This window comes from Microtus pennsylvanicus, chromosome 11 (assembly GCF_037038515.1).
Source record: "Microtus pennsylvanicus isolate mMicPen1 chromosome 11, mMicPen1.hap1, whole genome shotgun sequence".
Classification (NCBI taxonomy): domain Eukaryota; kingdom Metazoa; phylum Chordata; class Mammalia; order Rodentia; family Cricetidae; genus Microtus; species Microtus pennsylvanicus.
In genome coordinates this window covers 55,616,619-55,644,041 of record NC_134589.1, presented here as the reverse complement: position 1 = coordinate 55,644,041, position 27,423 = coordinate 55,616,619, and the positions used below count along the sequence as shown (strand labels likewise).

Below are 27,423 nucleotides of genomic sequence, written 5' to 3'. Positions count from 1 at the left end.
TTCCTGTGGGAGACCTTGTAGGTTAATTACCTCTAGGATTGGAAAAAGAATGCACCTGAGGACCAACTGGGTTACACAAGGTCAAATACTCTATACCAATAGGGGTTGCTTCTGAGTACCCTCACGGGTACCAAGCCCTTGGGTCTTCAGTCCCACTTACCTGCAAAGGCATCTCAGGGTCAAATTCAAACTGAGGTATGAGCTTAGCCCAGGGCTCAAATTTCTTGGTCTCTGGGTCTATGTAGTAGTCAAAGACAGTTCCTTGGGAAGGAAACTTCACTGTTTTGAACTCAGTCAGCCACCATTTGCTGAACTCTGTCCGATAGTCTACAAGCTGCAAAGACAAGGCTTGTCAGGCCACAGATTCTCCAGAGCCCAGGGGACCCAGGCAGGAGACCCTGGCACTGACAAAGGTTGGAGTAGAGGCAAAATGAGCTCACCTATATATCTCTAGGATAGAGCAGCTCCCAGGAATGACAGAGCTCCAGAAGCATTGGTCCCATCAAGGACCAGAACATAGGGGATGCCCTGGGACAGAGTTTGCCCTCTGGTACTTTCTGGGGTTTAAATGTGTCCTAGCATTGATGCATGAGTTCTCTATCTTCATATGTATGCCTTTATGCAGAAGAGGGCATCAGATCTTACTAGAGATGGTTGTGAGCCACCACATAGTTGATGGGAACTGGAACTCAGGACGTCTGGAAGAGCAACCAGTACTCTTAACCTCCGAGCCACCTCTCCAGCCCCACGTTCTAACATTCATATGCTGGAACACTAATGTCCAAAGTCATATTAAAGGAACCTGCAGGTGAGGCCTTTATGGAAAGGAGACTTAGAATGTGACAAGGTCACATGGCAGGACCTCCATGATGGATTCCAGAGAAGAGAGATTGAAGCTTGCACATTTTCTCTGTCACCCATGGAATGCCCCTTACATCGGGGAAGCAGGCACAGAGCCGGTCTCCCAGACATCTGGCCTCTAGAGCCAAGAGCTAAACAAATTCCTTTTCTTTATAAGTGTCCTAGATGTGGCATGGAGTATGATAACTACGTACAGCAGCCTGGCTTGACAACGTGACTACAGCATGGCCCCTGGAATACATCACAGTTGCTCCAAAGCAAAGAAAACCGAGGGAGGAAGAATCTGATGACACAGAAGGGAGGAAGGTCCATGACCGCCAGAAGAGCAAGTGTGGACCAAGACCTCCGGAAGAGAGAGAGAAACCAGCTCCCATCCTCCCAGGCATCAGAGACTGAGCAATTTCATGACGTAAATGAAGGCTGACAGCAAGGGACGCAGTGCGGTTGAGCAAGAAGAGTCACAGAGGCTAGTCACATCCTCCTGCTTCTCACTTTCATCATCTAAAGATGAAGGTTGTAGAAGAGACTTCTAAGCATCCTTCAAGACCTGGTATACTATCCTGAAACAGCAGAGGAGACAAAGCTTATTGGCCTTTCTGAGAGAAATAATAGTTTGCATGTATAATTTTCATGCCTTCATATAAAGCAGGAACCCCTTAGGGGTAGAGTTGAATGCCCAGTGTACTTTACTATGTTCGAGTTGAAACACAGTAACGCTTCAGCACAGTGGAAACACAGTAACCCTTAGGCATAGCAGAAACACAGTAACCCTTTGGTACAGTGGAAACACAGTAACCCTTCTGCACAGAGGAAACATAGTAACCCTTTGGTACAGTGGAAACACAGTAACCCTTCTGCACAGTGGAAACAAAGTAACCCTTTGGCATAGTGGAAACACAATAACCCTTCTACACAGCAGAAACACAGTAACCCTTTGGCACAGCGGAACCACACTGCAAACACACAAATGTAGGAGATATTGTACAGAATACAGACTGGCAGTTGTAGGTGACACCCAGGGAGGGCAGGGCAGAGACAGCATTCCCAGACTAGATGGCTGACAGGGCTGATGTGGAGAATGGATCTGGATCCCGAGGGAAATGGGACACTCTCATTTTACTCTCTTCTAAGTAAATAGGATAAAATTCTTCTGCTTCAAAATGCTGATGGAGGTTGACCCAGTGGCATACACCTATAATCCCAGTGGTCTAGAAGCTGTGGCAGGGGGACCAAGAGTTTAGGGCCAGACTGAGCTGTAATGGAACCTGTCTCAAAACAAAAATAACACCAACAGCAGACCAAATTGGAAGAACCAAAACAAGAACAAGAAAAGAGAATGGAAAGAGGCCAAAACTAGGGACAGGTTTATGTGTAGTTCTTATTTTGATTTTAAGTCAGATTAAGGGGATGTTGTCTTTTTCTCTTTAAATTTAATCCCAGAGAAAACCCCCATTTTAACTCATAGATGAAGTCCTTGGAGGCCCTTTTGGTTCCCGGGGAGTCCTCAAGCTGAGGCTACTCTCAGAAAGAACACGTCTGTCCATCTTCTCATTTCACCTCTAGTACTCCTTCATCTACCTGGTTAGTTCGTCACAGGCTGGGTCACACCAATTCGTCCCCCTGCCATCCCATAATTTGGCACTTGATCTCAGCTTCCATTCTGACTGAAGACCAGATGACCCTTGCTGACTGAGCCTTTGTTTGGTCCCCTTTGTATCCATCTCATTGGGGCTTTTTGCAGAAATGTATTTTAATGAAATTTGTCTCTCATGGCTTCACATTCTGTTATAGTCATGCCCTTTATCCTAGATGACATTAAAATGTTACTGGCACCCTATTATAGAGTTTAGGATCTGATTTCACCACATTCAATTTTCGCAGTGCTCTGAGTTATCCTGACTGGTTAGAACGATCCCCCCTTTTTTATATGTAAGCCCCAACTCCCATCTTGTGCTCTCTGTACCACGTCTCTGCGGGAGAGCACTTTCTGTGATTGTTAAAAACTATTCACCAGGACCTTTTTTTTGTTTTCTTTTTAATTGGTCCTTCCATGCTGGCATAGGCTCCATTTTTGTTTAGTGTGTGGCCTTATTGACAGGTTTTTAAGTGAGGCACCATTGGTGGTGCTGATGCAAATATCTGGCCAAATTCCTACTCTCTAATTTACAGTACTCCCTTTGGTGGTTGGCTTTAATGTAGGCTGTGTGGGATTCCAGGCATTCCCTGCTGCTAAAAGCTTTCTCCTCTGTTTCTCCCCATAGCTCGCATGGCTACCCATAGTTCCCAGAGTGTAAGACACCTAGGAAAGGTGCTTTCTTCAGGGCTGTTAGAAAGAATGGAGTGGATTTAAATATCTCTATGCAGATTGGAAAATTGATCGGGTGTCCCCATCCTGACACCCCACTGCTAATGTGGGTGAGGAGCCCAGGAGTTGGTAGATGGCATCTCAGCAGCTGGAATGCCAGAGCCTGCAGTCAGGGGAAAAGCATAAGTCTCTGCATTTGGGGATTTTTGTTCTTTCCAGCCAAGTGTTACCCATTCTGCACACTCAGCCTCTGACGGGAACTGTGAAGCAGGGCAGGGCAGTCCAGATAGCTGTCTGAAGAGCAGCTCCTGCACACTATAGAACAGGCACAGAACTTTTGAGATGTCAACCACCTGAGCCTGCACATCTTTCTCTTCCTACCCTACCCTGAGGTATCTACATCCGGGTTGGGATCAGGGAACAGGGAGCCTGTGAGAGCTGCTCTGTATTGTCTGAGCAACATGCAGTAATGGATGTTGCTAGAACAAGGGCGTGTGCACTCTTTGAAGGAGCAAATCTTTTTGGATTCTTCCAATATGGCCTTGTCCTGCAAGGCTGAAACTTTAGTTTTCTTGGAAGAGCTTTAGGTGGCTTAGAAGATGGTTTAGTTGGTCAAGTACTTGCCACACAAGCTTGAAGACCCAAGTTCAGATTCCCACACCTATGTAAAAGTTGAGGACAGCAGTACATGGCTGGAATCCCAGGGCCAAGGATCTCTAGGGAATACTGGCAAGTCAGTCCAGGTTAGTCAATAAGCCACAGGCCACAGTAAGAGACTGTCTCAAGAAAAGTTGTAGAGCAATTGAAGAAGACACGTGTGTCACTGACTTCTGACTTCCACAGACAAATGTGCACACATTTGCATGTACACAAACATACACCAAGAAAGAGGGGAGAGATAAAGAAAGAGAGCGAGCCCCATAATCACACACAAGATGGAGTAAATCATAACTCTCTAGCAATCACAGTTTGGCCCCCTGTTGTGAGACAGCACCAGATATTCCTTTGTAGCTGGATGTTTGGGTTAGGAGAATATTGCTAACAGACACATGTGTATGCTAGCATTATTCTCAGCACCTTCCATGTATCCACACTGGGTGATGAGAACAATGTCCTCATCAACAACCCAGGAGCTGTCAGCATCCTCTGGACACACGGGGAGAGTAAGGAAGACACAGGTTGAACTTCTCACTCACAGTCTCTCAGGTAATGTTGATAGTTACAATTCAAATCCTGTCAGTGTTTTCTCTTTTCCTTTCTCGCTCCCTTCCTTCTTTTTCTTTTCTTGGTGGTTTATTTTTGAGTCTTTGTATTGACACATAAAGCTGCATCTAATCAATGTATACAATGTAGAGAGCTTGGAGCTAAGCACACACTTATGAGGCCATCACCATAATCAAGGCATAAACCTGCCCAACGCGTCCCAATTTCCTTGCACTGCTCCCCTTTCGATTATTAGTGTTGTGTTTTGGGATAAGCATACCAAACATACAATCTCTTCAGGAAAGCATGATGTTAACAGGGAGGTATTAAGTGAAATAAGCCAGGCATGGAGGGACTAATTATATACAATATACCAATAGGGTATATACTAATTATATACATATATAATGAATGTAAAATAGTCAAACGCATAGAAGCAGAGGGTGGAATAATAATAGCCAGAGACTGTGGGGAGCAGACAGCAGTAAGTCTTAGTCAAATGTTTCATTCAGACCAGGCAGATAAGTCTAAGATGAACAAATCTCTACAGAATTGTGCCTATAGTTAAAAAACACTTTAATGTCGACTTAAACATCTGTTCACATAGTCCATGTTCCTGACGTCTTTCTCACGTCAGGGAAGACTCGGTTATAGAGCACTAAAGTAAAGAAAGGGGCTCTGAATGTAGCAAGGGTTAGGGAGTCCAGTGCCGAGATATTCTTGAGTGAATATTTCTATGCCTAAACCGCATGAGGCTACCAGATGCTGGTCCCCATACTTGGTTTGCCACTCACAGTCAACATTTGACATGACCTTTTCTGTGTTTCAGGGCTATGGGGGACACCTTAGTGAACTCTGCCTTGCTACAGAGTTAGGAGCCCAGGCTTCTGAAGAGCCCTAGAAGGCTGAAAACGCTCCTCTCCCTTAGGTTTCTACAGGACAGCATCTGCCACCCTCTCAAACACCACTCACCTGGCAGAGTATCATGTACCTACCCCAGCTGTGGTCTAGGCGCCAGCACTGCACAGCACTCCATGAGAGCAGAGATGGGCTCCCCAACTCAGAAAGCAACAGCTCCAAATGCAGTGAGGCCCCTGCCAGGGGCTCATGCCGCAAGTGGAGCAGTTTGTGGGGGAAACTACCATGATGCAATGTTTAACAGCCTACCTTCTGAGTCTATGGTGTGTGTGTGTGTGTGTGTGTGTGTCAGTTTTGACTGCTGTACACTTCAGCAGGGTGTCAATCTCAGCATGTCACCTTACCTGATCTTGGACCATCGCACTGCCAAAAGCCCAGACGGCAGCAAACACAAAATAGAGTTCGTACATTTCCTTGGGGCAGTCGGCAGGGATGTCCTCCTTGGTCAGGAGGCACTCGAGGAGGTAGCAGAGCAACTGGACTATGCTCTGCTCGGGGACTGGGATCACCTTCTTAAATCTGCAGAAGGAAGAAGAGAGGGAGGGAGGGAGGGAGGGAGGGAGGGAGGGAGGGAGGGAGAGAGAGAGAAAAAGAGAGAGAGAGAGATTCTAAGACTCCATGAGTATTCCATGATTGTGGTACAACTTCATAGGCATGAAAGCCCCCTGGTTTTAGGGAACTCATGGTTTGTCATGTTCTTTGAGAGCCCAGAGGACCATGGTGCTATGTAGACTTTCAGAATCCACAGCAACTCTTGGGTCGGTTTCCTTTAAAGAATGGGAGCACAGAGCCTTTTGACAGAAGGTTCCCTGTGTGATCCTGTCCTCTGACAACCCTTTCCTTTCCTTTCCTTTCCTTTCCTTTCCTTTCCTTTCCTTTCCTTTCCTTTCCTTTCCTTTCCTTTCCCTTCCTTTCCTTTCCCTTCCTTTCCTTTTTCCCTTCCTTTCCTTTTTCCTTTCCTTTCCTTTCCTTTCCCTTCCTTTCCTTTTTCCTTTCCTTTCCTTCCCCTCCCTTTCCTTTCTTTTTCATTTCTGCTGTTTGCATTGACATTTTCTTCACAGTATTTAGGGAATGTAGGAGGCTGGACAAAATGAACTGGGGCTCATGTTTCCACCCATCTTGTAATTTCTTCAAAGCCCAAGGAGAAGCTAAATGCTGGGGATGTGACTTAGTGGTAGAGCACTTGTGGAGTACACAGGGTCCTCGGTCCATCTCCAGTTCCACATGTGTATGTATAGACACATACACATGTGCACACATGCTCATAAGTCACGTACTTCCCCATTCACACACCCACACCCACAGACTGTGCACACTCACGTACGTACACACACACACACACACACACACTTTTCAGTTTTATCCCTCTACCTGTATGGACAGCGTACATCATATTACCACATTCTCATCACATCCTACCAAGGAATGCTGTCTTCTGTGGTAGGCAGTTTCTCTGTCATTCAGAGCTATCAGATAAACAACACTCTCAATGGCCACCTTAAAAGTCATTTATCTCTCTTGGGCCTATTAGTTGCCCAGTATCCACTTGCTTCAATGTTTTTTTGTTTGAGCTGCCACTAATCTGTCTGTAGTCCTTACAACAGCACACGTGTGTGGTCTGACGGTAGACATTACTTCCATGAGTAACGCGGAAGCCACGTCCTAATGAGCCATCCATCATCTGGTCAATACCCACTCGTGACAGAATGATGAAATGGAATCATCTCGGCTCCATATCAGATGAGGCGCCACCATAATAAGTGATTGCAGCTGCCCTTCCACTTCAATACGAGGGTCCAAGTGACCCAGATGGGACCAGCTTGCAACTCAGACCTCTCAAGGTTTTAGTGGTATTGAGGATCATAGAGGGCCTGCAGTGAGAGGCTTGGTGTTCAGCAAACACCCTGTCTTCCGCAGGATACCTAGGATTTGTCTTGGGGAAAGGCAGGGAACTGGTTGCTCTGGGCTGGGAAGCCTGGTGTCTGGGAAACCTCAGGGGTTTGTGGGTCTGAGAGCTGAGAGTAGGGAGGTTTGTACCTGTGGCATTCTGAGATCCAGTTTGTCAAAGGAAGGGAGAGGAAAGGGTTTTCTGGAATCTGGTGTGTATGCGGGGCTGTTTGCAGGCTATGGATTGCCTTGGAGGGTTTTGTGTGGCCAGTAGCACATCAGTGAATGAAGGTGTGGGGCACATCAGTGAATGGAGTGGGGCACATCAGTGGATGAAGGTGCGGGGCACATCAGTGGATGGAGGCGTGGGGCACATCAGTGGATGAAGGTGCGGGGCACATCAGTGGATGGAGGCGTGGGGCACATCAGTGGATGAAGGCGCGGGGCACATCAGTGGATGGAGGCATGGGGCACATCAGTGGATGGAGGCGTGGGGCACATAAGTGGATGAAGGCGCGGGGCACATCAGTGGATGAAGGTGCGGGGCACATCAGTGGATGGAGTGGGGCACATCAGTGGATGGAGCGGGGCACATCAGTGGATGAAGGTGCGGGGCACATCAGTGGATGGAGCGGGGTACATCAGTGGATGGAGCGGGGCACATCAGTGGACGAAGGGACGAGGCACATCAGTAGATGAATATTTTTAAAGAAATGTAGATGGGAGATGCTAGTGATGAGGAGTGGGCACAAGGTGCTCCCACATCTCCCAGAGGAAGGAGTTAGATTCTGAGATCTTCTATAGTTATAGTAGCCATGGCTACACAGGTCTGGCCAAGTGACATTCTTCTCTCTCTTTCTCTTTCCACTGTCTTCTTTCATCTCCGAGGGATGAGCAGAAAGTCTGAGGATGGGAAAGAAGAGGTGAAGAGCTCTGGCCATCTTCACTGTGGGCCAGAGCTTCTGGGTCAGAAGTTCTGCAGATTCTCAGCGCACTGAATGTGTGTGTGTGTGTGTGTGTGTGTGTGTGTGTGTGTGTGTGACTAAAAGTGAGGATATAGAAACTATGTAGATATTGACTCAGATCTTTTGTAAATATTTGCTTGTTTGAGATGCTCATCTTGCTTTTAACGCAATACTGTACTCTCCCACAGCATCTTCCACAGCTCCGTGATTCCACACAGGTGCACCCTGCATATCCCATACCTAGATCTAACCCAAGGGCTGGACAGCCCCTACAAAACAGTTTTGAAGGGACAAAAAAGAGGATTTATAATTGTGTTTTGTTAAGTGAACGATACTAAGACCCTTAAACACGAGATCCAAGATGACAGGCAGTTCGCAGCCACATTCTACTAGAATCTTCAGGGAATAAACTAGGAGACGGTAACAGCTCAGAAGAGATGGGCGGTATTCCTTAAATGCCTGTAGCTTTAATAGCAAATCAACTAGGGACTTTACAAAGCAGGGGACAAAGCTCAGACTTCTTCCCAGAGGGGTCACCTCACTTTAGGGACTTTTCCTTCCCCTAGTAAGGGAGTGTCAACAGCAGGCAGCAGCAGCCACAAATTATGGCTGAGAGCCTCAGGATGTCTGTACTGTACTTTTAGAAGCAAATGTTTTGGAGAGCTGGAAAATGGGATGGGGGTAGGAGGCAGACCAAAGTAAGCTGCAATGGCAGAAAAAGGAGACACACTAGGGAAATCCTCTTTTTGGACTATAGGGAAGCAGCCTGGGAAAAGCCATCTTACAAAGACTCCTGCTGAGTTGGTGGTCAGGTGGCGTGGCATAAGACATAAGACCGTCTGCAAACCACGCTCTCAAGAAACTCAGAGCAAGTGTCATGGTAATCTATACTGACCCCTGGCCTAGGAGAATTTTAGACCGCTGGGAAGAAACTTTGAATCTGAGCCTCACACAGTAGTCAGTGAGTGAAGGCCTGGTTAGAGCAAGACTCTGTAGGGGAACAAGTGGTGTGGCCAACACTAGGAAGGACTGCCTAGGAAAAGGGACAGCATTGCAGTCAGATTCCTGAAGCTTACCCAGATGTATGACGGGCACCTGTGGCCTGACCTTGCAAAGAACCACTCAGGGGTGTATCAGGCATCTGGGAGCCTGGGAAGGAATACTGAAGGACTTGAGATTGGAACCCACAAAGTATGACATATTAGATTCATGTTCTAGCCCTACCCCAGTCTCCTCTTTACATCAATTCCTCTTTTACTTTATAGCCAGTGCCAACTTTGCATATGATCACACCGGGAGATGCAGAAAATGCTTTTGACAAAATCCAATATGTCTTCATAATAAAAGCTCTAAAAAAAAACCTGGCAACAGAAGGAACATCTCTCCAAATAATAACATCGGTATATTACAAACCTATAAGCAACATCATAGTAAGTGGGTGAAGCCAAGCATTTCCTCTTAAGTCAGGATTAAGACAGAGGTGCTGTGTTCATTCTTTCCACTCTTGCTCAATGTAGTGCCTGAAGTCTTAGCTACAGCAATAACACAATAGAAGAAAATGAAAGGGCTATGTTTAGGAAAAAAAGTCAAAGTGTCTTCATTTGTAGATGATATAAAAACTCCCTAAGAAAACCTGTAGAAATGATTATTTTTATAAAAATTAATATATAAAATCAGCAACATACTGAGGCCAAGAACCTGTGCCTAGTAGGCCATAGACCTTAGGGGGAACCTACTAATATTTTGCTAAGTGGAGACAGTATTCAAACAACTCCTATGACTTACTGCTGTGTCCACAGATTGGCGCATCCCTCAATCCTCACAGGGAAGCTTCTTACAGTAGATGGTGATTAACGCAGGGACTCTGCAGTTCAATGTACAATAAGAGACTGGGGAGGGTTAAGTCCCAAACAGGAAGTCTATTCTTTTCCCTAAAGACTAAGGAATCACAGTAGAAGATGGGGTAAAAAAGAATGCTTCAGAGGTGGAAAATAATTATGAACCCTGCAAATCAAAATCAGTGTTTGGTTAAATACCTAAAATATGCTACTATCTCAATGTATAGACTCCAGTTCCGTTTCTAGTTGTACAGAATGCACTGTTCATGTGGGTAGATTTTTTAGGGTGGAACCAGGCAGGGAATACAGAGCCAGAGTGTTTGGATCCCCTATGACTTCATTGCATGCTGGAATTGTCCCTTCCCACTGCCTCTGTCCTTATGAGCAATTGGAATCACAATGTGCTTGACAGGCCCACGACGAAGGAATTAGGCATTGTGTGGTGGGTTTTTTATCAGTATCATTTCTGATGGCCATTCTTGTCCCAAATTATGGTAATGGTTCTCAAAGTCCCAGAATAAACACATATACCAACCAACAAATTATATGACAGAGGAGGGCTCAAGTCTGGGAGCCCTTTTTTTCACCCACGGTCTGTTCTTGCTGTAATAGTTGACCGCTTAGTTCAGCGTAATTCACCTTCTATTTAAGTGACAGCGGGTGTCATAGCTTGAATCTTGAGTGTTTCCTAACGCCAGTGTGTTAGTGGCCTGGTCTCCATTTTATTGTGATTGGGAGGGAGCAGAATCGTCAAGAGGAGAGGTGTAGAGGGACCTTTAGGTTACTGGGGATGTGGATTTGCAAATATATTGTGGTCTGGTTTGTTTCAACTTTCTTTTGCTGCCCCTGCGTGAGATAAGTGGTTTGGCTTTGCCACATGCCTTTCCCTTGTTTTTCTATTAGACACCCTCCAAACAGGGTCAACTGATCATGGACTAAAACTGCAGATCTAGAGGTAAGACAAGTCTTTCTTTTTTTAGGAATTAATTATCTATGGCATTTCTCTTTTGCAGGGATGGAAACCTCACTAATACAGGTGGTCAAAGTAAAAATGAACTCACTGAATCTAGCATTGGGAGGACTGGTCCGGTGACATATCACATCTGATCTCACATTGTTACACACAGTCAGGAACAGGAAGTGGATCTCGTGGGCTTGACAAGTGTATCCTTGACCTCTGGGCCAGTTGGAGGGACCGCTGCCTGCTCTGCAAACCTGAACTCTTGGCAGCTATCACCTCCTGTCAGACAGTTGCCTCCTTCAGACATAACCACGTGCCTCCTAGGAAAAGCACCTTAAACCTTGCTCCTGTCTTCCCTCACCTCCGCTCCTGTCTGGACTGACAACAAATATCATATGCCCATCCTAATATGTGTTCCCCTCTGCTAACTGCTGTGTCTGGAGAGCCATTGTTTTGAGAGCAGGACAGAACATCAACAGGGCTTCAGCTATGAGCCAGCAGGTTCTTTAAGGCTGTGCTGATGTACTTTCTTCCTGTGTCTTGGCCTACCTGGTTCTGAGGGTGTCCAAGCAGGTAGGAACGTATTTGTCAAACAAGATGGTCAGGTTGGCTCTCTCAGTCTGGACCTCCCTCTGGTCAATCCAGCTGCTCACTGGAGGGTTCCACCCCAGGTCGGCAGGGTTGATGTACAGGATCCCTGAGTGTACAGGGGATATGGTTCAATGAGTATTCCATGCATGTCAATAGATTCTTCACCCCAGGAAGCCAACTTCTCAGTTTAAAAGTTCTTAGAAGATTGGACATAGAACCGGACCCTCACCTAGGTCAGAGGGCCACATGGATTTGGTCTTGAGGGCCAATGTCAAGTAATGGACAAAGAGAGAGTAGTGTTGGAAAGGAACCTAGAGTCAAGTCTAGATAGGAAAGAAGAAATCTGGGATTGATCAGCAATACTGGTCCGCATGTGGGAATGTACAGTGAGTGAAACGGAGGTCTCGTAAAGATATGTTCATGGCTTAACTGCAGGACACTCTCAATTTGCATTGTTTACCAAAAAAGCCTTTCTGGGTATAACTGAGTTGAATATCTTGAGAGGAGAGTATCATGATTATCTGGACGGGACATTTGCCAATGTCATTCATATATGTATATTTGTGTGTGTGTGCATGTGTGTATATACAGAGAGAGATATTGAGAGTTCATAAATCCATGTAAAGAAGGTAGAGACTGGAATGACAGGTTCATAGGCTAAGGCCACCTGAGCTCTGAGATACAAGGGGTAATGCTCCCAAGAGCCTTTGGAAGGAGCACAGCCTTGCTGGCTTTACTTTTGAATGTCTGATTTCTGGAAAGATGGAAACGGCAAAAGGCAATTTCAAAAGCTACTAAGTATATGTAACCTGTCACGGCCACCCTCTCCAGCCCTGTGTTCACCAATCTCAGTATGGTCATTTAGAGAAAATCTGCCATTATGTCTGAGATCATAAAGTTTCTCTTTGTTATTTGTTTATTTCTATATTATCTGATGAAAGCTTTGGGTAGTGTTAGTGAAGCATTAACAATATGCAAAGCATCATACAGTTAATGTACACTCCTTGTTTGTTTTGGCTATGTGACTCCATCTGTGAAACCATCACCATGGTGGAGGGCACTGATATGCCCATTCTATCAAAGATTTCTATGGTCCTCATGCTCTGCTCTGTTTTTCAGTAAGATTTTAGCAACCATTGTACCATCCTACCCTCAGTTTGATCATCTCATCAGAAAGGCATATTTTCTTCTATAGTTTCTGCTAATAAATTGATCGGGTGGAGACAGAGGGAAGTTAAGATCATATTGTCCCTTGCTACCAAAAGTTAAACTGATGTGGTGATGCTTGCTTGTCTCCACTGAAAAGGAGGTGATATCTGGCCTGAATATCACCTAATTTAAGACATCCCCATGCAGGAGGAGGCAGTCAGCTCCTAGATCAGGGGCTATTTCCCTTCCCACAAAAACAGCATTTCGGAAGGAACAAAGTCATGTGGCCTGAGCCTCATGGTGCCTGTTTGCCCTTGGGGGCATGGTTTAAGGGTTGAGAAGTAGGCCAGAGATTTTAAGGATCAGATTCGTAGCTTCCTTCAGCACCTGCCAAAGCAAATATGATCCCATCAGCACCTGCCTCCCCCGAGTCCCTTGATTAAAAGGGTTGGTCATACCTGCTCTGGAGACGGTTGCGGGTGTGGCTGTGCGCAGGTGACTGATCTCAAAAAGAAGACGCATTGTGGGGTTAAGGGGAATCCTCTCGTTGCTGGCTAGGGTCAGTACCTGGAAATCACAGGAGAGACAGACACTTAGGATGGAACTGTGATGCTGTCATGGTTTGATGGTTTGATGGTGAAAATCCCCCATTGGCTCATGGGAACACTCTATCCTCAGTTGGCAGTGCTGTTGGAAGGTTATGGAATCTTTGGGACTTGGCATCTGCCTGGCAGAGGAGGGTCATGGATAGCAGACCTGTGAAGGTTATATCAGGATGCTATTTCCAGTCCTGTGCTCTACATCTCATCGGCCAAGATATGGAGACCCGTCCTCATGTGTTTGCTCTTGGTGTCGTCTCACTGTGATGAAACTGATGGGAGTCAGCCCTTTCTCCCTTAAATTTCTTCTGTCAGCTGTGTGGTCACAGTGAAGAAGAGGTAGATAATGCAGATGTATTGGTCACTACTGGAACTTGATGGGTTCTTGTCAGCTGGAGACATGGATATGCTATACCTTGAGAATGTTTCCCAAACAGCATAAAAATTAGAATCTTTCAGATGTCCTGAGACCCTGAGGCCTCCACCCCCATATATGGATTAATGCTGAACACAAAGGCTTGATCCTGAGCTCTCCTTTTTCTTTCCCTTTACGCTTCTCCTGTCTACCTCGGATTACACGACTAGAAATTAGATACGGCCTCCTGACCTTGGCTTTCCAGCTTCTGGAATAGTGAGTCAAATAAATGTCTTTTCCATTCAGTGTTCTAGCACAGTAGCAGAAAACATGGACAGGACTGTTTCCCACCACTCCTCCACACCTCTCAGATCTTACTATGTAGCCCAGGCTAGCCGCAAACTCACGATATGCCCTTATGTTCAAATTTCTTCTGCTTTGTGCCACCACACCCAAGTGTTTTCTGCAACAACCCTTTCTCTTTATTCCTTTGCACCTCACCCCCTCGCACCCTTGCCTCTCCGTGGGTCCGGAAAAAGGTTATTTAAATGCTTCAAATTGATGTTGATAATTTGAATGAACCAGACCATACTGGAACAATAAAACTATAAAAGGAAAGGGACTTCTGGTGTTATATTTCTGCTCCTCCTTCTAAGTGGCCCCACTGGGAAACTATGCATTTATCCTAATGATTCTGTGAATGCTGGAGCCATTTGAAGATTTCCAATCTGGACATGGTTTCTTATCTAAACAAGTTTAGAAGCGGAGACCAGCCTAAGAACCATTTTGCTGAGATGCTGTTAGTTTCCACTGTAAGAAATAACATTTACTCTTTGGGGCAGGCATTTATCATCCCACAGGGCGGGTGACAGACTTGGGATGTGTCTGATATTTAGTTTCCTTATTAAAGGGAAATGAATTATAAAAAAAAGATGTGAATGGCTGACTAAGATTCTCCTCAGCTCTAAATATTAAAGGAGCCCACAGATGGGAAATTCTGGAAGACGTGCAAACAATACTAACAGGAGGGCGAGCAATGGCAGGTCCTTTCGAGCACGTGAGGGAAGGTATTTCTAGGGTGTCTCACTGAAGACACTAGTGATGGCTGCTCACTCCGGGCTGGCCATCCCATGGAATCAGGATTTTCAGGTGTGCTGCCTCATTGGACATTCAGCTTCCCAGATGAATGTGGATTACATGTGTCACCCCCCCTCCCCCCCGGTCATGATACCTTATTATCATCCATGACAGTGTTCAGAGACTCAATCCACATCGGGTCTATATCACCATCTAGTAAGATCCACTTGGGCCCGTCATGGGAAATGTTGGCAAGCTCCCTCATGATGGAAGAGAAGAGTCCTGTAAGGAACCACAGATGGCTTCTTTTCCAGCACTGGCCTTGGCTCTCTTCACACAGCTTCCTGGCATTGGCTACAACACTCATGAGTTACAACCAGACAGGGCAGACCCAGCTTTGTATCTTGCTCTACCTGGAACCTGACACTTGCGTCTGGGGCACATTCTTTCTGGGGACCAGACTAACAGCAGAACACCAGGAGGAAGGAAACAGGGCAGTAGTTCTTGGCAGTTCAGATTTTTAAGTGACAAGGGACCTGGACAAGCATCTCAGCAAGTGAATGCATCACAAGAGAATTATCCAGCAAGGTTTGCAAGGTGAAGCTTCTGTACTTTGTAATCAGAGTCTTCGCAAATCTTGTTTATGAGAGACCATCCCTTTTATTCTTACTGGCATTACTTCAGAATCTGTGTATTAATTTGGGTAGAATTGATTTTTGTATTAAACTCTCCTACTAAATGGCAGGGTCTATCTTTAAAATTTTTATTCAGGTATTGTTTTATGCCAACACTAAAATTATATAGTTTTTTAAAAATCTATTTCATTGGCCAGAATATTCCTGAATATTTCATAGGCTTCGCTGTTAATTTGAATAGAGCTTTCTCCTTTGTGTTCTCACTTTCTGCTAACTATTGCTAGTAGAGAGAAAGGTTACTAAATTATATATATTTTATGTTCAATTATCTTTAATAAATTGTCTTATTAACTCCAGTGATTTTTCAATAAAGTCTTCTAGACTTTTCTTACGGTAGAGTTGCAGAATGAAGAAAAATCTTTTTTTCTCTTTTGTTCCAATTTATACCATATATTCTGTTTTCCTTGCTTTACTGCATTCTCTGAGCCCACAGAGTAGGCTGAATAATAAATTTGACAAGAAGCTCCCCTGTCTTGTCCCCTTCTTAACAGAGAGGGTTTATGCATGAGTACTCAGAGAGGTTGACTTTGCTTTGGGCTTTAGGTACAGAGTCTTCATCATATTGTGGTTTCCCATCTGATCCCCTTTTACCTAGGACTTTCTGCTAGAGGTGGCTATTGAACTTTCAGTGTCTATTGATCAATTTATTTTCTTTTGACAGTGTTTTCTGTTACTGTTCTATAAAAGCAATAGACTGATTAGTCTTTATATTCCAAAGAGTACAACTTGGTAAAACTCAACTATTCTTTTGGGACTGTTAGATTCTATTTGCTGTTATTTGATTTAGAATTTTTGCATCTGTAGCAATAAGACAGTGATTTTCCTTTGGTTCTACATAAAAGCTGGTATCAAATTATTCTGGATCTAAAAAATGATTTCTGAGCCACTTTTTTATGTTTTGAAAGGATTTGTTTTTGTCCTTCTACAACTTTTACCTTTTCATTTTCATTAGTTTACTCGGGTTCCTTACTTGCTGTGGAGTAAATATTTCTAATTTACATTTTGTTAGGGGTCATCAATTTCAGATACTATGTTATCTGTCCAACTAATCTCTTTAAATATTATTTCTACTGCTCCATTGGCATTTTCTTAAAAATTATTTGAGCATATTCATACATGTGCAGTTGTGTGTGGAAGAACATGTTCATGTGTGTGCAGGAACATGTTCATACATGTGTAGATGTGTGTGGAAGAACATGTTCATACATGTGCAGGTGTGTGAAGAACATAGGGTAACCTTGGGTGGTGTTCTTATGTGCTAACCAGTTATTTTTCTTTGAGGCCAATTCCATCCCTGGCCTGGAGCTCATTAAGTAATTGAGGTTAGGTGACTAGCGAGGCCCAGAGACCTCTCTACCTCCTCAGCACTAGGATTACAAGCATGTGCCACTGTCTGTCTTTTGTATGTGGGTTCTGAGGATGTATCTCAGAGCCTTGTGTGCATAAGCCAAACATTTTAATGACTGAGCTATTTCTCCAGGCATGTCCTTTCTCTTTGTGTAAGCACACACACACAAACACATACACACATATGCACATGTTCACACATGAACATAGGCATGTGCACACATGCACACATATATTATACACTGTTTCCCCAACAAGAATGCTCATAATGAACTTATTGATCTTTACATAGAACCAATATTCATTTTTCTATGTTTGTTTTCTTCTGACTAATTTCAGACTTTATTAGTTTCACTTCCCTTAGGTATAATTTAATTGCTCAAAATGGATAACAGCTTCCTTTATTCCCAGGTTGCTCATTTTGATAAGAGTTTAACGTCCTTCTAGGCTTCAGATCTACAGATTCAGAAGATTCTACAGACTCCGTGTGAAGCATCCCATTCACTGGTTTTTCCGTGGGTTTCACTTTGATTTTCCTTCTGATTCAAGTGCAGAGAACATTTCTTGATTTTCAAGTAGGAGATTGTTTGAGGTTATGTTTTTTTTTGCTAGTTAATTCTAATTCTGTTGCTTTATCAGAGAGTGGGGTCTATAAAATGAGACTTTGGATTTCAATATACCTTTCTATGAAGCAAACTGAATTTTAAACTTTTGAAACGATACCATGAACTTTGCAAACAAAAAAGGAATGTTTTCTATTTACAGAGTGCAAAATTGAATAACTATGTATCCTTTTTAATTCAATGATATATCTGAGAATTCTGTGTGTACACTTCTTTTTCTCTCTATTAGAACCTATATATGATTTAGAAAAAGGGTATAGAAAAATAGCCTACTACATCTTTAGTAAATTCTAAAAATTTCTAAAAGTCTATATTTCATTTGCTTTAAAATTATGCTTTTCAGTGAATATATATTCTTGATTACTATATTGTCTCTGCCAGTTTTGCCAAACATAACATATATATTTAATATAGATTTAAATAGAATTACAGCAAAGTTTAAAATGTTGAATTATAATATCAAGCTCAAATTTAATATGGGAAAATAAGTGCCTGAGAGTCCCCAAGGAAATTACAGCCAGGAGGTGGTGGCACACACCTTTAATCCCAGCACCCAGGAGGCAGAAGCATGAGAATCTCAGGGTTCAAGGTCAGCCTGGTCTACAGAGTGAGTTCCAGGATGGCCAGGGCTAAACAGAGAAACCCTATTTAGAAAAACAAAACAAAGCAAAACAAAACAAAATTACAAAAGAATTGTGAGGGCAGATTGTAACATTTCAAAACAGCTGCCACAGGCACAGAGGAACGCTAGTTTAGGAACAGGAAAATATGAGAGCGGAGCAGCCTGGAAACCCTGGAGTCAACTCGGTGCGCATGGGTTCCATATGCAACAAACTGGTGTATAGGCTAACATAGAAAGAATGGTCTATTTAATAAATGGTACCGGCACAGCCAATTGCCAATCTGTAAGGAAATAAAGCTGATTTTCCTACACTGTCTCATAGTAAGCCACCAAATAAATTCCAGATGGGTTGAAAAATGTTAATATAAAAGAATCCTTATTGAACAAATTTATGATTCTATATATGCAGCTGAAATTAGACAGAGTTATAAATGAACAGGGATCCCAGCTGCTACCAGAGTGAGACACACTAACGGCCTTTAAAAAAATGCATGGTAGGATGCAACATGGAGTTCTGTAGACACACGATTGGACACGGCTTTAGAACCATGACGCACATTAGATGTCACAAGTAGAGGTGCTGTCTTTGTGGCTTATGCCTGTGTATATGAACTTTTACACACGGATACAAAATAACAACGGGAAACAAACCATAAGAGGCAGAGCACTAAAAGCAATTAAGACGGAGGCCATCACTAACAGGAAATGAAAATCAGAGACACAGCTCAGCAACTTAACTTGTTCCGGGTCTCTGAAACTCTTTAAAGATCAGGCAGTTTGGTTCTGATGAAGTCAGACACTGAACTTTTAGGAGAGTCTGACATCTCCTCACCCAGACTGTAGAGTTTGTGGGTTTGTGATCCTCTGTATTAATATGGAAGGCAACATGAGCCTACAAATCCTTCTAGGGTGGAGAGGTTATCGCCTGCTTCACTAGGGACCGGGTCCAGACTCCAGTCCATTGCAGGCACCTTCTGCATCACTGCTAGGTCAGTGCCAGTAGCAGGGAAGGGCCCTCTGTGAGATGCTGGCAGGTGCCATTTCTTTAAGAGTGAGCCATGAGCTATCTCTTGAATCCACGCAAGGCAATGCAGCCACTCGGGGCTGTGCCATTAACTTGTAAAGGACCTTTACAAAATGGGGCTAGAAGAGTTCTCAGGGGAGGGACATTTGGAAAGTTAAGCTTTTCTCTCAGTCCGAAGTGGCTTCCTCCTTTCTAATGCTCCTCTAATTTGTGGTGCCTTGCCCCTAACTCAGTATCTTCTCTATAGCTTACCCCTTGACCTTTGAGCTTGACAGGGACTCTATAGATAGAAAAGACTTTGTCTTGGAGAGTCTCATTCTTACCGTCCTTCCATTCTCGGGTGGCTGGGTTGATGATGCCAAAGAGTTCATCATTTGTGACAGCTTTGGGGTTGAGGTCAGTCCACACGGGGCGACGTTTCATGACCTGGTAGGTCTTGTGCAAAGACCTCAGCACCTGTGACTTGCCAGTACCGGCGCCACCCACCACAAACACGGAGTGTCTCACGGCTAGCAGCTCTTCCAGCTGGACCACCTGGGGGGAGAAAGGCAGCTGCAGGGACAGGGTGTCATGCGCGTCCAACCGCTGCTCTGTGAGTGAGGCCGGTGTGTGAAGTCAAGGGTGGGGTGGTGTTGATCACAAGCATGGTGGGGTCTAAAATGCAAGGAGCATCACGGTTCACTTATTCGTGTGTCTCTCATCCACCCAGGTCAGTATCACTGGCCAACTAAGTTCGAAGAAGGTACCAGATGGGGGGGCATTCCAATAGGCTGCCACAGTCTGATAGGGAAGAAAGGTACAATGCAAAACCACAGAACAAGGTGATAATGCTCCAACACACGTATTGCAGTGTGGGTTGGAAGATGACAAGAATAAGGAAAGCTTTGCAGGGAAGGGGACATTTGAAACAGGGCTCTACAGGTGAATAGGGGTTTGTCCAGAGGATGCACAGGAAGGGTATTTTGGGGAAAGGGGGCTGAGACAGTGTAAACAAAGGTTTGCAGTGTGATGGAGTGTGATGTGGTTGGCTGGATAGTTTGAAGAGGATGGAGTCAGAGGACCTCATGGAGACGGTGTTAGCATCCAAACCTCTGTGCAGCCAGTTAGACACCAAATTAAGGCCTGATATAATATAGGCTATTGCCATCCTTCTGCCCCATAGGTAGCTACCGATAGCTTCAGAGATGAAGTCCTAACTCCTTAGACTAGCTTAAAAATCCCTTTGGCCATCTGACCCAAACCAGACACCCCTTTTATCTCTCATCCCCTACTATGCACATTTCTAGCAGAGAGATGTTGCTCCTCTCTGATGCTGGTTTCCATGTTTTGCATCCTGCTTACAAGGCACCCTTTCTGGATCACAGCCCTTGGAAATATCACAGTGGCTACTTGTCTGTCTTACTATTGGATAGCTGGCTTGCTAAAGGATATCAGGGCTTTAAGGGGTGGGGCCTAAGGAGTGGCTCGTAGGTCACTTGGGGACATGCTATCGGAAGTACCAGGGTTTCTTGTGAGACCCCATTGCACTCTTACGTGATGACTGTTGAAAGGAGACTCCTGCGCATGCTCACCCAGCTCTCGCTGGCTTTGTACTGAGATGTGTTTGCTTGCTTGGAGAGCACACGTCTGCTGTTGCTGCCTACCGTGTTGGCCCTCTGCAGGACTGAGACAATGCAGGTGGTATGCCTTTGAACTTGAAGTTCCCAAGTCAACTGCACTACTTCTACCCCCCAGCTAGAAAAGTTACTTTCTTTGCTCCTGACCCTTGAAACCCCACCAGGATACATCTCTGACTGACCCTACGGCATTCACCCTGCTGAGGGCTGAGTCCTTCCGGTCTGGACACATTCCTTTCCAGATGGAGGATGCTTTCCCTTGTAGAAGCTCTGTCGAAGGGTAGCCTATCCCACAATGCTTTCTGGTCTGCTGGATCTGATACTTCTGCCGTATTCTCAGACAATTGTTGTGATGTGTGTCCCTCAGTTTCTTTAGTTCTATGAGCTATTGTTCTTGCTTCTGAGTGATTAAAATAAGAATTTTTAAGGGATCATGAGCTTCAACAAGGATTCCATGGGACAGTTTTTGAGGAATTACTTTTTAGAATCTAAAGTGGGAAAGCATATATAAAGAAGGTAGGGGATGCTGTAGGGGATGCTGTAGGGGATGCTGTCTTCTGACTGAAGGACCTTTAGCAGAGAGCCTCCATCTTACCAGTAGGAGCCATGGAAAAGAAGTAAGGGGGAAGAAAACAGAATGCCGTTCAATTGACAAAAATAAAGATAGGATTCTAGAAGGGAAAAAGATGGGGGAATTGGCAGGTGCTGGGGTGCTAGATGCCTTGACAAGACCACAAAGAGTTTAAAGAGACATGACCCACCCTGATTTTAAGGCAACATCGTTAGTTACAAACATTGTATGATCCTCTGTGAGTTTCACTCCTCTCTCTGAAGCGGGTGCATCCTAGGGTTAACCACTTGAAGTGGAGCATGCTCACCCTGACATTCAGAGCCCTCTTTATCACAGCCCCCTACTGTTCTCCAGTCTTGCTGCAGTCTTCTGCCCTGGTTCCCATCCCCCAAATGCCCTTTCCTTTGGCATTACTGGGTTGCCTGTGCAACCTCTGTGTTTCCTGCACACACCCCTTCGTTAACCCCTTCTATCCTAAACAGAAGGCAATCTTGCCTTCCTTTCCTTTAAAAGTCAGTCTACCCATTGGACTTGGAAGGCAGAAGATGGTGAGTGGGGTTGAATCGACTTGCTGCCGAGGGGCAGGTCACGCTTTCCTCTCTTCTGTAAAATGAAATTCCAGCGATGAAGATATGCACCTTATTGCAACCGAAAGGGTTGGTGCCAATTCACTCTTAAATTTGTGTTTACATAAATTACTCTCCACCAATGAGCATACAGTGTGTTGGAAATACCTTCTGGAAGATCTTTGCCATACATGCCTTCAGGGGCACCCTTTTTCTCTCATCAAAGGCCTTCCTGTACTGTATTGTAGAAGTTCATTTTCCCACTGTATTGTAGAGGTTCGTTTCATAGAGTGGATTGCCCCTGTAGCATCTATTTCAGGTTGTTGGGGGAATCACATGTGAGACAGATTATAAAACCCACATGTAAACTCTAAGGTGATACCCATGGATTTGGCAAACCTATTATTGGACAGGAAGAGTCATCTGTGTCTTTGTACTCGGAAGCCTTGGTTGTTGTTTGTAACAACTGTCTTCTGTTGCAAGCTGAACCTGTTAGCATGCAGTCCTTTCTAGCATTTTTAAACGATGCACACTCTGTAACCATCACATTCTGCAAAATCGCATGTGAAAGCAACAGACTCATGGAAAGCCAGGCTTGGGGGTGGCTGTAAGAGATGCAGGAAACTTTGTGCTCCAAGCCTTTTAAAAGTCGGCAGTGAATCCTACCCCAACCCAGTGACAGCCCAGTTCATTCCTATGCATTGTCACCTGGCCTCATTGTCAGTCTGCCTTGGTAGGCTTAAACCAGGTGCTGGGCTTCCTCATTAGAGAGGCAGGCCCAGCTCTCTAATGGAGACTATTTTAATATCAATTAGAGATCAGACCCAGATGGAACCTTCCTCATTAACCCACCATTTGAATGTGAGGGAGATGGTTTCTCGGCCTTTCTGTATGCCCTTTGCAGCTTCTGCCACAGAACACAAGCACCTAGACTCGTTCTTAAAGACACTAGCAAGCATCTCCTCCTTAACGTCTTTAGCATTAAATAGTTCATTTTTCATGGATACTAATGGCAGGCCTCCCTCTTTCTCTTGTCCTCCCCACCATTATTCCACTTTGTGGCCTCCCAGAAAAGAATCAGTAAGTGAATCAAGGTATCTCTAACTGGATATTTATCTGCACAGCTAAGATTCTATTTGAATGAAGAATAGATTATAACTCATGGTCCAAGAAAAGAACTCAGAGACAGAAAAAGCTTATAAGGGAAAGCCTTGTGTACCTTGAGCACAAAGTTGTCCTCAGCCTGGAGTTTAAGGTCCAAGATTGCTTTCCGAACCACAGCTTCAAAGTTCAGGTCTCTCCTCCGGGGGACATCGAGAGCAGGAAAGAGGTCACCAATCAGACCCATGAACACCGGCATGTCATCTGTCACAATCTTGGGGATGTTGAAATCTCTCAAAGAGCGCATCAGGACTTGGTCCTCTGGTCGGTCAGGGTCTCCTCGTTTCAGGGACCCTGCTACCACGAGAACAGACTTGATGGCTCGCAATCCCCAGTCATAGTGATCCTGTGGGAAGACAGCAGAACTGAGGCTAGAGTTTTTTGGATGTAGAGCATTGCAAATTACACCCAGAACATGCTACAGGTCACTACGGAAGCTCAGGTAGAAGGAGGGTGACTAGATCTCTGAATGCTATGTTCCTGGTCTGCCATTGCCTGTATTTTTCTAGCTATGACTGTGAGCAGACATAGAACAGTCAATGGGATGGGGCTCTGGTGGATGAACTAGAACCATCTTCAAATTGATCTAGTTGTTCCTCATATATTCAGAGGGTGGGAGTGGGAGGACTGTCAAGGAGAGAGCACCTTAGCGTTAGAGAAGGTGTATGTTGAGCATATGAGATTTTTCTTGGATACCTCCAAACTCACTGAAAATCATTTTTAAAAAGTATATTCCCTGAGGCTGGTAGAATAGCAAATTGGCAGAAACCAGGCCTAGTACAGCCTACTGAATGGAAGAAGATCTTCACCAACCCCACATCAGACAGAGGATATCCAAAATATATAAAAAAAAAACTCAAGAAATTAGACATCAAAATTCTAAATAACCCAATTTAAAAAAAATGGGGTACAGAACTAAACAGAATTCTCAACACAAGAATCTCAAATGGATGAAAGACATTTAAGGAAATGTGCAATATCCTTAGCCATTAAAGAAATGCAAATCAAAACAACTCTGAGATACCAACTTACACCTGTTAGAATGACTAAGATTAAAAACCACCAATGATAGCTTATGCTGGAGAGGATGTGGAGTAAGGGCAAACTTGTACAACCACTTTGGAAATCAGTATGGTGGTTTCTCAGAAAATTGGTTTCTCAGCAATACCACTCTTGGGAATTTCCCCAAAAGATGCTCAATCATACTATAAAGACATTTGTTCAACTATGTTCATAGCAGCATTGTTTGTAATAACAAGAACCCGGAACAACCTAGATGCCCCTGTCAACTGATTAAGAAAATATGGCACATTAGAGTACTACTCAGCGATAAAAAAATAATGACATCTTGAATTTCACATGCAAATGGGTGGAAGTAGAAGAAACCATATTGAGTGAAATAACCAAGACCCAAAAAGATGAATATGTTATGTACTCACTCATAAATGGACACTAGCTATAAACAAAGGATATTGAGCCTATAGTTCATTATTCTAAAGAAGCTAATAAGATGAACCCTAAAAAAACATATATAGATCCACCTGAAAAGTCAAAATAGACAAGATCACGTAACAAAATTGGGAGCATGGGGGTGGGGGGAGGAAGGAGGGTGGAAGGGGAAGGGGAGGGGAGAAGGGAAGGGGCAAGGAGAACTTGAGGGAATGTGATAGTTGAGATGACGAAAGGACAGAGATGAGAACAAGAAAAGAGATATCTTGATTGAGGGAGCCATTATGGGGTAATCAAGAAACCTGGCTCTAGAGAAATTCCCAGGAATCCACAAGGATGACTCCAGCTAAGACCCTAAGCAATAGAGGAGAGGAGGCCTGAACTTGCCTTGCCCTGTAGTCAGACTGATGAATATCTTTAATATCGCCATAGAACCTTCATCCAACAACTGATGGAAATAGAAGCAGAGACCCACAGCAGAACACTGAACTGAGCTCCCAAAGTCCAGTTGAAGAGGGGGAGGAGTGAGAACATGAGCAAAGAGGTCAAGACCATTATGGGTACACCCACTGAACCAGTCTACCTGAGTTAATGGGAGCTCATCAACCCAGCCGGACTGGAAAGGAACAAGCATAGGATCAAAATGGTCCTTCTGAATGTGGTTGACAGTTGCATGGCTGGGGCAGACTGAGGGACCACTGGCAGTGGCACCAGGATTTATCCCTACTGCATGTACTGACTTTTTGGGAACCCATTCTCTTTGGATGGATACCTTGCTCAGCCTAGATATAGTAGGGAGGGCCTTGAACCTTTCCCAAAGCAATGTGCCTTACTCTCCGAGGAGTGAATAGGGGTGGGGTGGGAGGTGTGTGGAGGGAATGGGAGGAGGGAAAGGAGTGGGAACTTGGATTAGTATGTATAATAAAAAAGATTGTTTTTAAAAAAATAAAAAAAGAGCATTGGAAAGAATAGAAATCAGTTAGGCACAGACAAGGGAGCACTGCTGTCAAGGTCCGAGAAACAGGTGTCCACAGGCTTGGAATAAAGGAAAATTTATCTCAAGGAAATCAGAGAAGACTTAGGTAGAAAGCAGCATGAAAACCATGGGCCTGGGGCTGGAGAAATGGCTCAGTGGTTAAGAGTACTGACTGCTCTTCCAGAGGACCCGGGTTCAATTCCCAGCACCCACATGGCAGCTCACAACTGTCTGAAGATCCAGTTGCAGGGGATCTGACACCTTCACACCAATGCACATAAAATAAAGTTAAATAAACCATAAAAAATATTTAAAAAAAAAAGAAAACCATGGGCCAGAGCTGTTGAGGAAGGCAGAGTGCAGAGCTCTATGGCCTTGAGCTGAGGGATCAGAAGTTTGTCTTGAAATTCAGAGCAGTGACAAGCATTTGAAAAGAATTACTTCAGCTAGTATCTCAAGAATGGGTTGAGGAAGCTGAATCACCAGCAGCAAAATTATTCCAGAGGCAGGTATAAGATTTAAACTGAGAGACATGGGTACTTGTAACTAGAGCAGCAGCGCTGAGTACAGAAAAGCATGGGTGTTCTAGTTAGTGCCAGTTAGTGTTCTGCTGCTGTGATGAGCACCATGATCAAAAGTAACTTGGGGAGAAAAGGTTTATTTTAGCTTACAGACTACAATTCATCATTGAGAGAAGCCAAGAGGGGAACTCAAACAAGGATGTTGAAGCAGAAATCACTGAGAGCCACTTACTGGTTTGTTTCCAGGCTCATAGTATACTCTCTTTCTGCCATAGCTCAGGTGTACCTGCCTAAGGATGGTGCTGCCCACAATGATCTAGGCCCTCCTATATCAATCAAGAAAATGCCCCACAGACATGCCCACCAGTCAGTCTGATGGAGGCAGATCCTCAATTGAGATGCTCCCTTCTCGGGAGTGTCAAGTTGAATACCAAGATGACAAGGTGACTCCAGAAAGTAGAATTAACATCGCTATGTTGCTGGGGAATCACCCTTTCGTACACTGTGAAGACGTGTTGCTCTCGTTGTTAACAGAAAGCTGATTGGCTAATGGCAAGGCAGGAATCTGGGTGTAGAGAGAATGCTGGGGCGAAGGGCAGAATCAGAGGAGATGTCATGAGATGCAGAGCGAGCAGGACAGGAAGCACATGCATGAGGTAAATGAGTCACGGGTAACACACAGAAGAGCTAGTTAAAAACACGTTGGAACTACTGGTTGAGCATTTATAATTATTAAGAAGTCTCCATGTGGTTATTTGGGGAGTAGCTAGCAGGACAGAAATGTCTGCCCCCACTTTGCTGATGATTAAGTCCAGGAAGGAGAAAGAAGTGTCAGGAATGAATCCTGTCACCCCTGTCTGTAATAGAAGGGAGTAAATGACGGCATCACGTGCTGTGTCAGGAAGAGCAGGGAAGGAAGGTTCTGGTGGGAGTTGGCGGGGAACAGCAGCTCTGAATGTGCTGACCAGAGGTGCTCTTTAGATGCAGGGAGAGTGGTGGGGTACAGCACTGATAATATATGTTCAGATACAAGAGAGGGATGCGGGGCGGAGTTCTGAGCAGTCACGGGCCTGGAAGCTGGTGGCCACAGAGAACCGAGAGAAGTCAGATGGAAAGTACAGAGAGAGCAGGATTCTTCTGTTTTGTAAATGTGTCACAGGCCTGATAGAGACCATGGCGGTGATGGTGACCAAGGCAAGATGACTCCAAAGGAAGTGTGAGCCTCACTGGTAAGAGTCCTGGGAAGCTTTGCTGGTTGCTTGTCCTTGACACTATGAAATTGTTCATACTAACCTCCTTAATGTGCTGTTTCCTGGATCTGCCTTCAGCAGAAGCATTTTAAATTCACACTACCAAGGGAAATCATGAGGCTATCACACTAAACCACTTCCAGCACCCGGCCCATCTCATGTCCCCCCAGGAAGAGACCATTCCCTCCAGGGATTGCCACTTGCCACTGCCGTGTTTCTCATGGGACAGTTGTCTGGGGAAGGTTTTTAACTACTTAAAAATAACTCGGAGCTCAAAGACCTTGAGAGTGTTG

At 44.6% G+C, this 27,423-nt stretch overlaps 1 protein-coding gene across 1 annotated transcript in view; it reads right to left on the bottom strand.

Moving 5' to 3' along the window:
* The window catches only part of Dnah9 (dynein axonemal heavy chain 9), a 328,999-nt gene that overhangs the window by 179,660 nt on the left and 121,916 nt on the right, over positions 1 to 27,423 (bottom strand). The window contains exons 31-37 of the mRNA XM_075992137.1: positions 22,993 to 23,280; positions 19,344 to 19,554; positions 14,864 to 14,991; positions 13,137 to 13,245; positions 11,488 to 11,635; positions 5,632 to 5,806; positions 161 to 334 (exon numbers count right to left, since the gene is read on the bottom strand). Coding sequence (XP_075848252.1) covers positions 161 to 334; positions 5,632 to 5,806; positions 11,488 to 11,635; positions 13,137 to 13,245; positions 14,864 to 14,991; positions 19,344 to 19,554; positions 22,993 to 23,280 — 1,233 coding nt within the window. The remainder of the gene's footprint in view (positions 1 to 160; positions 335 to 5,631; positions 5,807 to 11,487; positions 11,636 to 13,136; positions 13,246 to 14,863; positions 14,992 to 19,343; positions 19,555 to 22,992; positions 23,281 to 27,423) is intronic.